The 17,012-nt window shown below is 40.6% G+C and overlaps 1 protein-coding gene across 3 annotated transcripts in view; it reads left to right on the top strand.

The window, feature by feature from the left end:
* LOC308412860 (low-density lipoprotein receptor-related protein 8-like) overlaps positions 1-17,012 on the top strand; it is a 93,570-nt gene that overhangs the window by 39,889 nt on the left and 36,669 nt on the right. For all 3 annotated transcript variants that reach the window (XM_080907498.1, XM_080907499.1, XM_080907497.1), the window contains exons 4-5: positions 8,256-8,384; positions 16,485-16,874. In XM_080907498.1, coding sequence (XP_080763624.1) covers positions 8,256-8,384; positions 16,485-16,874 — 519 coding nt within the window. The remainder of the gene's footprint in view (positions 1-8,255; positions 8,385-16,484; positions 16,875-17,012) is intronic.

Raw genomic sequence — 17,012 nt, 5'->3', positions numbered from 1 at the left:
GGATTTTGTACATAGCCCTCTTCTTCCCGTGCCTGTGCTTCCCGGAGACCCTCTTCCTGTGCCCCCTCACCTGTATATATTCGCACCTGGTGTCTGTGTGTGTAAATAAAACGTGAACTTTAGTGACGGTCTGACTCCGAGTCCCTCCTGAGCCTGACAGGGATGGTGTTAAAGTGAATCCAAATGAGTGTGGAATAAATGAAAGAAAAAGCCAAAGGAATCTTTCAGAGGACGTTCATTCTAGTTTTGTTACATTTTTCTTTGGCTGTGAGTCGGTTTGATGAATAATGAAGCAGCCTAGCAGAGCATCTAATGTCACTTGCTGAAAAGTTGAATGCGAGGAGGGAGGCACGAAGGGATCTCTGATGGATAACAAGTTTATATTGGAAATCCAATTAAAGATAAATGAAGGAAGGATTCATCTCTTGGCTGCAGAATAAAGAGATAAGGATCTGGGTTGAGAAGAAAGCCATTTATATGGAAATCCCATATGGATTCAGATTATGTAATAGAAAAAAAAATCAGCTGTTGCATTTTTTTTGCTTTTCTCTACAAACAAAAACCTGTTCCAAAAAAAAAAAGGTTATTTCTTTGTAATATATTATTTTTGCCAGTCTAGACTGATACTTCATGTGCAGGAAGAGGGAAACATCCTTCTTCCTGCATTTCAGGTCGTGCTTACCCTGCAGCCCGCAGCCCTGCTGATTATATGTTCAGAAGAGAAGCGTCAGATCAGGCCTACATCCTGAACAGAAGGATTGCTAATGAGAGCCTCTTCATCACAGCTGTTTTTCTGCTTGAGTAAATCCAGCTGTGTCATTATCACTCTGAAAACGGAACGAAGAAAGACTCAAGGATGGACATTGTTCAAAAATGCACGGAGCATCTTAACCAACAGCAAACAACCCGCTCTTGAGTGGCTGCCGTATCAGGTGTCACATTAACCTTGTTTCACTGGTAAAGTACTTATCTGTGCCATCCACTTGATACAGTTACAACCCTATAATGAGAAATTTACATCAGTTGGCAAAAAAACCAATGAAAAAAACAGTCAGCGTGTTTTTTCTTTTTCCTGAATAGGGTAAAGATGAAAAAACAAACTCATCACATCCGTGTTTTGATCAACATTCCTTTTCCATGTTATACTTTGAAATCAGAAGCGTCACATGTATCAGTCAATTAGGCTGCACTAAAGTCTAACAACAAACAGAAGCTTGCAATTTCACACAGACTGCATTCAATCTTCGATGTGACAGAGATATACAATTTACCATTATATAAACAGCAGAGAGCAGTCACAGCATTGCAGTTTTTACACAGTTTCCTTACACATAGCACGGCATACAGCTTAAAACATCATGCTTCGGTTATTCTCTTGCCTGATGAGTCAGGCAAGTTATACTCACAGAAAGCCTTCGTCTTGTTTTTCATTCAGATCTCCTGCCCAGTTCTCCTGTATGTTCTGTTTCAGTTTCATGTGCTCGCAGATGTACAGTCAACTTTGCAGATGTATATAACTAAGACATTTTTTCATCCGTGCTGCGGACATCTGTGCCAGAATCATTCTGGCTCACTGACTGGATTCCCAATTACACGCTGGAGTAGCGTTTACACTGCTGTATTAAGAATTCAAATTTGGGCCACACAGAGTTAGTTACTTGCAAGCCCTGAAAAAAGATTCATGACTCTTTGGAGGAGCACGTGAAGCATCAGGGCTCACAGTTTTTGTATTAGATTAATGTGTAGTCAAAATGGAAGTTGGCCCCTGCAGATGTGCAGCTGCTTCTCTGCTTCCTCACCAGTGCAGTGACATTTTATGCACTCTCAGCCACCAGAGACACTTTTTTAGGATATAAGGGGAGGAAGGAAATGCTTGCTTCTTGGTGATTTCTGGCAATATTGCTGAGACCAACTTGATTCTGCATGTCTGTTTGTCCTCTCTGCTTTTAAATTTCTGAAAACTGACAGGCATTCACAGTGTTTCCTCTTCCTTTGGGATTCTTTGAATATGAGGTGACAGAACCTTGAAATGCTGCATATTTAACAATGTGGATTGTTCAGACAGGTAGAACTCTCCCCTTTAAACCCACAATATTGTGTTCTTAATTTAGTATTCTGAGTGGATTATAGATATTTTTCTGAAGGAGGTTTTGATGAAAACTTTCTTCTACAAACCACTTTGTAGATATTGAGCTTTTTCTGTGGGAGTTAATAACAGTGCATGGCTTATTTATTGACTTTATAGTAGGGAAACTGGAATTACTTATACTGCGTGCTATTAATTGAATCATTTAAATTGCCTTGTATCGTTAGTTATGAAGAAAAAGTACTTGCTGGTAGATTTACTTTAGGCTGTTTAGAAAGGACTTCATAAATGCTGAGTATGTACGTATTTGTGTGTTGTTTTGCTCTGTTGATCCTTTTGTCTTTTTTTATACTTTGTTAGCGATTTGCCAGTTTTAAAAGTGGGTTTGTTGTCATAGCTGCTTCATTTGCAAGCTGCTGTGAGGTTTAACTCTTAACAGAGTCTGATAATTCCAGGATTTAAAGAATTATATTTTTATCCATGTTGCAGTTACTTTCTGTATTACACAGTCCCAAGACTTAATAAGAGGAAACAGTTGCACTTCACCTTAGTTAGACTCAAACAGTTGTGGTTTGACTGGATGCTTATCATGAGCATGTGTGCAAGTAATCCCTATGAGCAGAAAGCTTAGGTTTTAGGTTTATCAAGGATATCCGTAACATGGTCGTGTCAGGCACACAGCTCTCGCTGTGAGCACAGCAGCCTCACTCACCTGCTGTGTAAACCTTCTGTTTACAAGGAACAACCAGTCGGAAGAAGTCGGCTTAAGCCATTTTAGCTGCTTGAAGGGAGAGAAGCAAAATGACCATTTTTTAGACAGTGGATGAACTAAGGCTGCACCAAGTTCCAGCATCGTGGTTTATTTGTAAATGCAAGAATATAATTTTAGAACTGAAACGAGCTCAGTAGTTCTACTCTATTTTTCTTTAGTGTGTCAAAATGAAAAGAGAAAGGTCTATCACAGTTTCCCAAAATCTCACTAAGTCACAGTTTAAGTCCTTGAGAAATATGAACAAGGTGAAGATGTGCAATATTGGCAGTAATCCCATTTGAAGGACAAATATACCAAGTTTATAAATCCACTCATGTAGTTTTTTTTTTTTTTTTAAATCTGGCTTGCTGTAAATGGTCTTTTGTACGTGCTAGCTCTATGATGGCATCCAAACTAGTTCACCCTCTACCCACCATCCACTATCTGCTGGGATTTGACACCAAAATATTAAAATACCAAAAATAAAATAAAGTACCAATATTTATTATTATTTAATTTTACCGTATTATTCTGGCTTTATTTAACTGATGAGGTAACAGTCAGGGAGCACAGCAGCACTTAATATAAAGCAATAGTGCATGCCACAGCTCATTACTTGCTAATGTACGTTACTGAAAATAACAGTTTCCCATCTTGTAGTCGGCCAGAAGCAAGCATGTTCTCTGCTGTACCAAATCTATAATTCAAGTTCACACGGCCATGCTAACCCAGTTTAATGAAGCAGTGAATCTGAGAATGACTCACGGTATCTGAGCTTTTTTTGCTGTCTTTTTTAGCTCTGAGCCAGAATGACTGCGTTATCTTCCTCACCATCAGAGCCCCCAACACTGACATACACAGGTGCTAATGCCTGAGACCTCACCTGAAGCACATAGAGCCGAATGGATGCACACATCAAAGGGCTAGAAACAGGCTTCTGAAAAATCTCTACATTTTGAATGATGATTTCTAGGGTTTAATTGGAACACGTTACAAACAGCAACCATCTATATTAGGTAGACATGCTTTCACAATAAGCTGAGTGCATATTTACAAAGCTGTCATGAGCTGGCTGCAGGATGAATCGATGCTATACATTATCTGCTATCATATATGCAAAAGAGACATCCGTGTATACAAATGTGCTACAAATGATTACTTGCATGGCACGCTGTTGTGTAATGTAACATTATGATGGTGCAGTTCAGTATATCAAATCAGGTGAATACATTTTCAGTCCTTTTTTATCACAGTATCGTTCCCACTGACAGCTGACAAATTGAAGAGCTTCTGCACTTTCTCCATTCGAAGCCAAGTTTCAGGTAAAAAGCTGTCAGTAATAACAAGGTCAGTTATGACGATCAAAAGGAAAAATAAAGCTATTACACCATTGAAGGGTTGAAGTGAATGCAGCCTTTGGGTCTTGTAAAAGGTGATAAATTCTAAACGCATCTTCTGCCAAGATGACACAGTGCAGACGAAACCTCATTTTTCACTCAGATGGTAAACAACAGTCTGATTCTCAGCTTGTCTGTGAGTAATTGGCTTTTATTAAGTTGCCTCTTTTACAAGCAAAAAAAAAATCTCATTACGCGTCTTTATAAAATCGCTAATCTGTAGCTGTCACACTGAGCAGTGAGGTACCACTGCTTTGTTGTAGTGAAGTCTGGTTTCTTTGTTTGGATTTGGGAGGAGTGGAGCTCACGCTTCATTAAAGAGTCATCAGTTAAGAGGACAGGACAGCTCGCCCTCCGCTTGGTGGATTCACATTCTGCTCGACACTGTGCTCTGCCTGCCTGTCCTCCTTCATCTCCTTCCACTTACTTTGTATGGATGGCTTTGATTTAGCTTCAGGATAAAAATCTGAAAGGTCATGCAGCAGTTTGTCTCTCCCTTCTTCCTTATATACAGTGTCTTGCTCTGTGCACAGCTCCCTTCTTATAGATTCTTTCATGCTCTGACGCTTTCGTCTCTCTCTACTTTTTTGCTGCTCTCTGCTAACTTTTAAAAAACATTTTCAAAAATGTTCTCTGTTTGACTGACATTCGTCCAGCTCCCTCATACAGGATGTTATTTCCTCTGCCAAAAATTCCACCTTGTCTGCTTTTTCATCTTTTCATGTTTCATGTATTTCTTTATGATCCAGCCTTTCGCTCTTTCACTTTACTCCGCTATAATTGTTTCAGTGATCAGTCCTTGACAGGTGGCTGTGAAAAGAAACACATACAGTGTGTGATTCATTAAACATATCACAGAACATAATGATTGAATGAAAAGCTTTGCACAGCTCGTACACCTTCAGACTTCTTGCACAGCAGAGCTGTGAGGTAGAAGAGGCCATATCTGATTACTCCTTTTATTTTTTACTTATTCCAGTCTAATAGCATGGCTTTATCTAGGATATTTTTTAGTTTATTACATGTCTGTGTTGCTGAGTGACGAGTGACAAAGTAAGCTTTTTTATCCACTTACCTCACACTGCACTGTCTGTGGACTGAAAAACAATTGCAGGTAAATGTCATTGCTCCACTCTTTAGAAACAGCCTAAAAATACTGGACTGCAAACTTTTTTTCTCCATCTGGGGTGAGGACCTTGCTGTGTCAGCCATCCTCCCTGCTCACTCTCCCCGCCACCAGCTGTCAGGAGAGAGCGGCAAATGTTGAGACCCGCCTGTCATCACATTAAAAAATAATATCAACAAAAATATCAGCATTTTTACAAATAAAATAGATGAATACGTGACGCACCATGGTCATTTCTGTATTTTCAGAGGGAAGGAATCTGTAAGAATAAACAAATAGTTTTAAATGCTGACATTATATTGTAAGAAATGATCAAGAAAGCTGGGATAGGCTCCAGCGCCCCCCGCGACCCTGAAAAGGATAAGCGGAAGCGAATGGATGGATGGATGGATCAAGAAAGCTTCTGGCGATACCTCAGTGTAATCTTCTGTGTAGTTGACAAAGAACACACACATCAATTATCGTTAACGATCCTTACAGGTCCTATCTCCATGTCTGGGATAATAGATCATTCTGAGTAATTAATGAAGTGACTATTGTTGTTTATATACAAATGAGCACAACTCACCTCGGAGACGATCATTCACTTTACTGTAAATTGAGGCTGCTGGTGTGTAATAAACTCAGAGGGAAAACTGTTGGAGCCAATAAATTAAAGTTCAGCTCCTGCTGAAGTTGGACGTGTTGCAATAACTGAGATAATGAAACCCTGCAGACTGCAATGAGGAGGAGTTCCTCATTCTGGAGGAAAAATAGCTTCAAACAGGATCAGCATATTGACATTAGTTGTGACACCTTATTGTTATTTGTAATTTATATAGTTCAATGTTCACTCAGTTTAAAATGTAGTGTCCAGTGTTAGGTAGTCTGCTCCTTTTGCCCCAAAAGATTTAGCTGCAGGGAATATGTAGCTTCCAAAGTTTGATTCATGTGACCTTTATTGCATTTCTTCCTGTTGAAGTCACAGTGGCCAAACTGCATAATAATATTTATTATTTAAAGACCATTTTTTTAGAGATCCTTGTAAGTAAATTTGTGTTTCTGATAACCCGTATTGCTGTGACTTTGAAGTGTTCAACACAATACAGGGTGACTGAATACAATTATAACTGCTTTATATTTTATTTGTGTTGCTGAAATGATAGTGATACTGGCACTGCAATACATATACTGTACTAAAAAAAGGACTAACATGCAATTGTCATAGTTAAAATCTTCTGATTATTGGATTCGTAGGACAGCATGGTGGTGCGGTAGTTAGCACTGTTGCTTCAAAGCAGGAAGGTCCTGGGTTGTAGTCCCCCGTCTGGCCGCGGCCTTTCTGTGTGAAGTTTGCATGTTCCGGCGGTGTCTGTGTGGGCTCTCTCCAGGTACTTCTTCCCACAGTTCAAAGACATGCAGGTAGTGGGGTTAGGTTAATTGGTGATTCTAAATTGCCCATCTATGTGAGTTTAAATGTGAATGGTTGTCTGTCTATGTGTTAGCACTGTGACAGACTAGGGACATGTCCAGGGTATACCCTGCCTCTCACCCTATGACAGCTGGGATAGGCTTCAACCTTGAATTAGATAAGCAGAAGAAAATGGATGGATGAATAGGTGAGTGCATGGATGGATATTGAATTGACATTAAAGGGCCTGTATTTGTATAGCTCTTTGCACATCCAGTCATTCACACACACATTCACACACTGGTGATGGCAAGCTACGTTGTAACCACAGCCACCCTGGGGCACACTAACAGAGGCGAGGCTGCCGGACACTGGCACCACCAGTAGGCAACGGGTGAAGTGTCTTGCCCAAGGACACAATGACCGAGACTGTCCAAGCCGGGGCTCGAACCGGCAACCTTCGATTACAAGGCGAACTCCCAACTCTTGAGCCACGATCGCCCCATCAAATAAAAAGAATTCAATTTGATCATAAAGGCGGCTTTCTGACAATACGAGATTAACTATATGGACCTGGTTTGAAAATCTTGGGAGACTTTCTCACTTTCTGGTTCAATTACCCACAATGCAATTCACACCTAACATTGCTGGTGACAGCACCAGAGATTCTTTTTAGCTTCTTAAATTGGTATTCGTTAAGGATGTTGTTCTCACTTATCACACCACACAGGATCCTGTTATACCATTGTTTGTCAGTTTGTGTACAGCAAGAATATAAATACCAACTATGATGTGTAGCTGGAAAATTACACCTTGTATTGCTAATGGAGTTGACAGAATATGTGGAAAGAATTATGCTTAATTGAATTAAAATACAATTAGCTAAAAAGGTAATGAGGATAAATAGTTTACTTAAAAAAGTGGATAAACGGTTAAAACAGCTTCTGTCACACTATGTCCAGCAACTAAAGCACAGTTGTACCAATATCTGTGTGTTTAATGAGTGAAGCTGATGCAGGGTAACATCATATCGTACCCTGTGTCAAAAAGGCTTTTAATTGGCATTTTAAATATAATAAAAACACTCCAAAAGATCGATAATTTGCACGCGCGTCTGATTTCTTTCTGGAAGGCTTAAGGCTGCACTGTAAGCAAACATGTATAATTAACAACATGCTTCATATTAAACGCACTGTAATCTGGATCAAACCGACCCTGTGCCAACTAGAGCAGATTGGCAGGAAAAGGAGGAGGGGCTGGGTTGAGCTTTTGCTTTATAGCCAGCCGTGCATTTGCTGTATTTCATGATCTTCCTACATGTTTCTTGAGAGGCAGCCCACGCAGTAAAATCAATTGGCCAGGGTGGTGGAGTTTTGGATAATTTTTTTAAGAGCATTGTGGGGGTGATAAAAATCAAGTCCTGTGTCTCCTAGTAGTTGTTGTTGTTGCCTTTATGGACCATAAAACTACAGTAATCTCCCTATCTCTTTTATCTCTGCCCACAGGCAAACAGACGTGCCCTCCAGAGAAATTTGACTGTGGGGGATCAACTAACAAGTGTGTCTCGTTGTCATGGAGATGTGATGGGGAGAAAGACTGCGAGAATGGCGCTGACGAGGAGGACTGTGCGTCTGGTGAGTTTATCCGAGTCAGTTCACTTACCATAATGAAATAAATACCCCGATCAGATGGTTTTACTTCCGCGTTTAACCGCTGAGTGCATTTGTAGAGGACATTTTGGTCCAGATTTCACCAGTGATGGATGTGCAGAAGCGAATGACTCGACAAGCAGCCGAATAACGAGAACCCAGATTCCCGTTTTGTATTTCATAGGGTTTTATCTTTTCTGATCTCACTTATCATCCAAAGGCATGTGACATTAAAGCGCAGTGGGGAACACTCATTATAATTAGATGGATTTGAAGTGAGTTTTGAATTAAAGCCAGCTGCACTTGACAACCGTTCCCTTTGATGTGGAATGATCTTTGGTGTGAAACCATCAGATATTCGCAGCTTTCCGGTGATCTTTGGACGTTTCTGTCCTTTCCAAACCTCAAGTCTTCAGTCTTTCCACTGCAGGGCCCTCACAACCTTAAAAAATGACATCACCTCATGCCCAGCCAATCAGGCAACTCAATCGTGCGACTACCCCCACCCCCAGTCCCCTGCAGGGACTATCCTTGCCCTACTTCTGAGGAGCCATGAAGAATTGGCTTCTTCTCCTTCTTTCTCTCTCCTCTGCCTCTTCACGTCAAGAAGAAATGATTGAGGCAGCAGAGCCGTGGGGGGTGTGATGTTTAGACTTTGAAGATGGCACGTGGTAGCAAATGCGCAGAGGGAGAGAAATAAGCCATCTCCTTATTATCCTATATTAATGACGATGTTCCTCTTTTTCTGGCATCTTTAACTCCTCGGTTGTTTGGGTGTGTGTGGGTGTTGAGATCACGTCTGCCTGGCATATAAGCCATTCATGTTTATTTGTTAAGAACACAGCCAATTTTGAGTTTTTATTTGGAAAGGAAGCCTTATCAATCTGGCAGAAAATTAATGCATAAATAGAAACTGTTGCATATGTATTAATACTCAGCTCCTTATGGCTTTGACTTATTCTTCAATGATCAGCTTGTGAGTAGCTTGTTATGGACTCAAGGTTTCAAAGAGGCCCCACACACTCACTGCATCGACTTTAGATCTAATGCCTTCTTAGATGGCTTTTCATAGCACTGTCCATTGAGGCCCGGTCTAGCCTGGGCTAATCCTTCTTTCATTCTAATGTCTGTATTGATGTGGCAGTCTTAAGCCTCTCAGTAGTGACACGAGGGCAGGCAGCAGGCTGTCGCCCACCCAGGCAGAGGCCAGAATACCTCTAGAGGGAAACTCCTCTCAGTATGACCACTTAGAATAAGCTCTCTCCAGTACAAGCAGAGCACAGTGCTAGATAGCATCACAAATTAGGCCTATTAAATGCTGCTCGGGCCAGTTTATCTGATGATTGGGCCCAATGCCAACCTGAAAGATGATGTTTAAATCAAGGACACGAGGCTTTTAAATGTAACCTTGCAGCTGATCTGCTCTAGAGGTACTATCCATTGATTTTGCAGTGTTATGTCTTTAGTCCATCTCAGTGAGCTGCACAGTGATTCCAGTGTTGGGCTATACCTGATTGATGTGGAGTAACAACACTAATAGTAGTGTGATGTTCACAAAACAGTTTAACACATTCACCTTTGAGGTTTGCTTGGCAGTTTTCATTAGTAAATAGTGTTTATCCTGCTCTTATTACTGCAGGGATTCTCAATAAGGGATATTTACTTTTTTCTTAAAGTACTGCTTTACATTACTCAACTACTCCTGTGAGAAAGCAGTTCATTAGATTACGTATTGCATACTTTCACATTACTCCATAACAAGACTGAAATGCATTGTTACATATTTACAAGTTAACAATAGAAGTTTTTATTGACAACACCACAAATCCCTGTACCTAGCCTAATGAGAGCGTACATACCAGCTTTCTCTTGGTATTTAGATTTGAACACAAAGCCAACAACAAAAACCAGCCCAAAGAGACTTCAAAACGATCTCCACTGTGATTCTACTGTAGAAACAGAAAAGGAGGATTCAAGCCTGACGGCTCATCACTGCCTTTCTTACCTGTTAAAGAGCTTTGGCTGCTGGGCTGCTGTAAGAATAGACTGAGCTTTAATGTCACTCTGGATTCTTCACTAGCTTTGTGTTAGCATGCTGTTTGTGTAGATGTCTGTGAAGAGCTGAAATTGTGTTTGTAGCATAATGCAGTTGTTTATCTAGCGCAGTTTACACTTTACCATCATGCTCAAAAAAAATAAAATGCAATAAAAGTAAAAGTAATGTTCTCATCTCCACTCCACAAAAGATTATAGTCCGCTCCAACATTGTCCTCCAACTGATATCAAAACAACAAAGTCAAAACAATTTGGATGTAAAATAGATGTTTTTTGTTTTTTTTTACATATAGATTTTAATAATCACTGTATGTGTGATAACGTTCATACAAAATTTTATTCAGATTGGCCAGTTTGTTAAGGAAGAAGTATTCATAAAGACGTATATACATAAATACGCTATGACCATGATAATAAAGACAATAGAACATGCATAATATTGGAATATTAATACAGAAGATCAAGATCGTTTAGTTTGTTTTACAGTTTTAGTTTTTTGTATTAAATCTGTGTCAGTCAAGACCTACTTTTTCATGACCTTTCAAAGATTTAAAAGTAAAAGTTTTTAATCAGCACTATGTATTTTCAGTTACATTTTGCTCCCAACAGCTCAGCTAGCAGGGCTGCAAATATATTTCTAAATCTCTCAGTGCACATGCGATAATTGGATATTTTAAACGATAAATTGAAGATTTGAAACCCCTTCAGCACCACTGAGCATCCAAAGTTAAACAGATTCACCAAGTGCAAACAAATTCTGCTACCATCACTGATCATATTAGACTTTCGGAGCCGATTAAGCGGATTCTGAACAAAACCAAAATGTGTTTAGGTGCTGCTTTAGAGCTGTTCTTACACTGTTTGAGTGCCCAAAAATCCCCTTTCACCAGGTCCAGGATCTTTATTTCTCATAATTAGTTATTATTAATCTCTGGCTCTCTTCCACTGCTTGTCTTTTGTTCTGTCTCACTTCCCTCACCCCCAACCAGGCAGATAGCTCGCTCTCACTGACCCTGGTTTGCTGGAGGTTTCTTCCTGTTAATAGAGAGATCTTCCTTCCCATTGTCGCCAAGTGCTTGCTCATCAGGGGTCGTCTGATTGTTGGCGTCTGATTGAACTGAATTGGATCGAATTTAAACAATTGCTGTTAGTTTATTGAGTTCATCTATTTTGCGCGACAACCACAGGGGCTAAGCCACATAGCCTGCTAAACTTACCTAGCTAAGCACCTGATGTGAAGCTTACTTAACCTGACTCTTAACGGTTTACGTTTAAAGGCTCTGGTTTCTGTTTAGACTGCATTATTATTGAATTATTGACATGAACCTACATGGACTAACTGGTGAATCATTTAATAGAAACTTAGTGAGCTGGGATACTGCAGCCCTGTCTGGACCCCACTGGGAGAAAATTAAAAATAGCTCATTCTAGTACTCACATATCAACTCATATTAACTTCACTGCACTTGTAGCATCCTATTTGGTTGTCCAAAAGGTTCACAAAGAAAGTATTAATCACATGGAGCTGCATCTAATAGTGTGATCAAATATCTGAAAAGCAGAGAGCATGTGAGGTTTGTCTTGTGCCACACTATGACTCGGAAAATAGATGCTTTGAGGGGCAAACTCACATTTGATTGGATATTCTGTGTAAGTTGTGAGAAATACTTTCGACACAAACTTCCATTTTGTGATTGTTATGTTATACTTTTGAGCATGCTCACAAGGAACACGCTTCTTCTTTTCCAACTCTTGTATTTACTGAGCTATAAGCAGGCAAATTGTACCTCCAAAACAGACTAAGCTGGAACCTCCTCAGTCAGCTCCCGCATGTTCCGCTATTAGTAGAAATTTACGAAGTGCATAGCATGCCGCTGACTGGAAAAAGTAAATCTTACAGAGGCATCCTACTAATTGAGTCATCCACATGCTGAATTATGTATTAAGTAGAATCTAGCCCTCACCAGAGAAAGCTTTCCCTGATCAACATTACATTAAGCAGTAACTCTGGAGAGGCTCCGCAAGAAAGCTGGACTGTAGCCTCAACTCTCAGCATGTGAAGATTTATGTGCATTTACTCCCCAAGCATTTTTCTGAGTATGTCTGTCAACTGGGATCTACTGCAAGGCACTGGAACCAGTCTGGAGTTCTGTGTTTTCATCTTCTGTGTGTTTGCAGTTGTGCTAAATGTCAGCTTGGGTAGCCTGCCTGGTGCATGAATATGATTTTTTTTTATTTTACAGTTATCTTTCCGCTTGATGTCTTTATTTAAATTCAACATTTCTTGGACAGTATGAAGCAAACAGACAAATCCTGCATTCCTCACAGCCGTCTCACTGTCCCTGGAGTGAAACTGAACTGGGTAACACTGAGATAAAGCCTTCACAAAAGACCATTTAACACATCTAAAGGGGCTTGTACTGACAAAGTTTCTTCACAATTACATTCTGTTAATCGGAATCTAGACAGGTTTTCAATTTGGCCAAACGGCGGCTATTTTGTCTCGTATCAGTGCTCATTGTGTGTCTCTTTTGTCCTCACCTATTGGCCCTCAGTCAACCTACGTTTTCAGGCAGTAACGATAACACGGACACTTTGACTCCCATCTTGTACCCTATATCATGTCCTGATTGTTTCTCCGGATGAGAGGGTTGCCCCATCGTTGTTAAAACTGTGGTTGTTCAGTTATTATGTGTGTGGCATTACAGGAAAGGGCAGTCACTGAGATATTTCCCTGGTGAGCCACTGTGACCCATGTGAACTAGCCAGCAGTGTGAGTTTGTGTATGTGTGTGTCTTTGAGTCACCTTGCTGCAGTGAACCTTAATTCTCTAAGCAGAGCTGACAGGTTTGAGTCATCTCTTAAGTTTAAAGTTATGAATATCTATGAGAAAGCTAAGAGGACATTAAGCTGTATAGAAAGTGATGGACACGGTCACAGGTATTTGTGTCAACAGATAAAAATATATAAAGCTTTTGCATGCTAACATAAAACCTGGAAGACTTTATTCTCATCTCTTTTCTTATTTTTTCCCTTTTTTCCCCCTCTTTTCCTACACTCAAAATAATTTCCTTACCTTTCACACTTCATTTCACCTTTTTCCTCCAACACACTCAGACTCATCTCACACACACTTACACACATGCACGCACACACACACATGCGGTCCACACTTATCAGTTGTAATGCTAACATGAGTAGAGCGACCAGTCATTTCTTCCCACTACATCTGAGCCGTTGGTTGCCGCTGGCAACAATCTCCCATCATCAAAGCTGCCAGAAGAAGTTAAGTGGGTTATGCTGCCAGCCTCTGACTACCAGAATGGTAGTCAGAGGAAAGCTTCTCCCAGCAAAGGAATTAAAAAGTAGTGGTAGCATGTAGCTGAGTGCCACCAGTATAGTATAAAGTCCTCAGTGACTTGATGACTCCGAAACAATAAAAAATAAAAACAAAAAATCTCAGTCTGATAGAACAGGATACGTTTAGACCTCAAAGGGTTCAGGGACATTTCACCCCCAAATCAAACGTATATATATTTTGTCTCTGGCCTGTAGTGCTGTTTATCCATCTAAATTGTTTTGGTGTGAGTTTGTACACTTTTGGAGATATAGTCTGTAAATGTGTTTGCTTTCCCTTCAGTGTAATAGAGCAAAATCAAACATGCTTTGTAGTACTAAAGTGAGGTAAACATATCTGCATCACTCAGCAGTGATGCCTCTTTCAAGAAGCGTCTGACCCGGGTGCTTAAAAAAGAGAGCAATTTCACTGAAATGCACCCAAAACGGTGCCACTGTTCATCTATGCGTAACAAGAACGTCGTGTTTGTGTCAAGTAAACAAAAAAGGCTAGTGTGCTCCCACTGCTGGTTCCAAGCCTAGCTAAATGGGAGGGTTGCATCATAGAGGGAGTCTGGTATAAAACTCTATGCCAAGCCAATATTTTATTGTTAGCCTCATCAATGCCTCAATATTCTAATTAGGAGAACAAAACAATTCAACTTGCAAAAAAGCTGAGATAAAGCTCCTTGAAGTGAATGCAGTTAATATTGTATACCTGGAGGCACCACTTTGACAGCATTGTCAAAGGACAGTTCTATTTATTTTGCTCTAATGTAGCAGAGCAGGTCATCCACCAATCTGGATCCATCCCTGGCTGCCCCAGTCCACCTGCCAAAGTATCGTTGGGCAAGATATTAAACTCTGAAATGTCCTGACACCCGATGGATCTATTTGGTGTATTGATCCTGTTTGTGTGTGTGTGTGTGTGTGTGTGTGTGTGTAGAAAGCATTTTGAGTGCTATAGTTGAGTAGAAATGTGCTATAAGTACTAGTTGTACTTGGCCTGTCATTTAAATGACCTTACCATGAGATGTATAACCAAACAAAATGCTGCAAATTCATTTTTTAATGATCTTTTCTGCTTTTACTTGTATAAAAAGAAAATCGTATAATAAATCTTACTAAACATCCACTGGGTGAAGTGCTTGTTCCCTCTGTGATTTATTTATCATTTAAAACCCACTGCCTTGTACAACATCATCAGCAGATGGTCTGTGGGCTCAAAGTTGCTCAGAAATCTTGAAATTCTGTCCCAACTGGAATTCAACCAGGGCACTGATGTAAAGTGCTAATGGCCTTCCCCCTGTGTAATAACGCACTTGTTCATTGAATCTCTTTAATTATTTAGTGCCAAATTAGTATAGAGTGTGGGCAGAGGCATACCGGGGAAAGCAGACACATGAGAATCAGATGCAGAGTCTTTAATATTAATAACTATAAACCCTGTCGCTGAACTGAATCCATGACACTTATGTTCACATCAGTTGCTTTTTCCCAAGCTTCTGAGGCAGTCGTGTTCATATCAGTGAATTAATTAACAGTGATGTTAGCAGAGAAAAGAAGAGATAGTAATTGTAACATATGGTGTGATTACGTAGGATAGTAAGTAAGACACTGTCTTGCATCCAGTGTTTTTGCTAGCTTAAGATGTGTTCACCCAGTTTAACTGAGAAGCAGTGGTTTCATGATGTTTCATGATGTATATTAAGATGTTTAATTTCTGCTCTTTTATGCTATAAGCTTCTTTTCATGCTGTTGTATTGCATTGTTTAACTGTTCAGCTGATCACTACCTTTCACAGCAGTGATACTTTTGATGCAGAAATGCTGCAGTTTAATCTGAAGCTATTTAAAAACTTCCCCCTGCTTTGATCAGTAATAGTTTAAAATAGCATGTATGCTTGATACTCAAAAAATACACGGTGTCTGCTGCAGGTCAGTGACAATATGCTACAGCTTTACAATTTGCTGATTCTGTGTAAAATGTAGCAAAACAGCAATCCTTTCCAGTAACCAGCTGCAGCAGCCAAAGGCACTGGCGTTAAAGCTGAACTCCCTGTGGTTTGTGTAAATATCAAATCCTTCCTCTCCCCGTGCTGGCCTCTGAGCACCTATGGGCGAACAGCGGGTTCCCTGGCTTTCTTCGCATCCAGAGTGCTTTCAGTTAGACATGACTAGATACAGAAAAAATACCCTGGAAAAGGTAGGAGAGAAAGCCTCTCACCATTTTCCTAATCACCGTTATCCTTCCCAGCTTTCTCTTTGTCTCTGTTATGTTATTGACTTTTAGCCAGTCTGGGAAACTATTTCTGTGTCTGTGCCCATCTGCTTGAAATGACTTTAAGCCAATAAGTCTTCGGTCTTACTTGCTCTCAATGCTCTGCAGCTGTAGCAAGACCTGAAACTTTTATATTTACTTATTTGACCAAAAGTGTACAGTTCTCTGGTTATGAAAGCATTGCATTTTAGTGTAGTTTTATGTTGTGTGAAGGCAGTCTGCAAAAGATTAAAAGCAACGGCCTTCAAACAGATTCCTCAGATTTCCTTTTCAGCAGCTAGAGAAGACAGGGTAACGGTTTCTGCTGCACAAACTGCAATCTGATAATAAATGCTACACCGTCCCTGCTTCACTGTCATGAGAACCAAGCGTGCAGTCCCTCGTGTGAGTTTTGCTGTCTCTGTTGGTCCTCAGATGCCAAGGCCTGTCCCAGCGGTGAGTTCATGTGTGCCAACCGCAAATGTTTAGCCACCGTCTACGTGTGCGATGGTGATGATGACTGCGGCGATGGCAGCGATGAGCTGAAGTGCACCTCCCCTCTGACTTGTGGGCCCAACCACCTCCGCTGTAACACCTCCGAGTGCGTGCCGCTCATGTGGAGCTGTGACGGCGACCCCGACTGCTCCGACAGTTCAGACGAGGGGCCTGAGCGCTGCGGAGGTGATGGAGCCCCATACCTGCCCAACCGCAGAGCTAACTGCACCAGTGGGGAGTTTCGCTGTGCCAATGGCGAGTGTGTGCGACTGACCTGGAAGTGCGATGGAGATCCTGACTGCAAAGACAAATCTGATGAGTCAGACTGCCGTGAGTGTCTTGTTCTGCTTCCTTTCTTTCTATGTGTTTGCTTGTCTCCCAACAACTGTAATCTCCTACATATGTAACCTTTTTCTCTTTTTAATGTTGCAGTAGCTTATATATGTTCTCTGCTGCGTATAACTATGT

This window comes from Rhamphochromis sp. 'chilingali', assembly GCF_963969265.1.
Source record: "Rhamphochromis sp. 'chilingali' genome assembly, chromosome: 16".
NCBI lineage: Eukaryota > Metazoa > Chordata > Actinopteri > Cichliformes > Cichlidae > Rhamphochromis > Rhamphochromis sp. 'chilingali'.
Note: the sequence above shows the minus strand (reverse complement) of the source record. Positions and strands in the feature narration are given on the sequence as shown.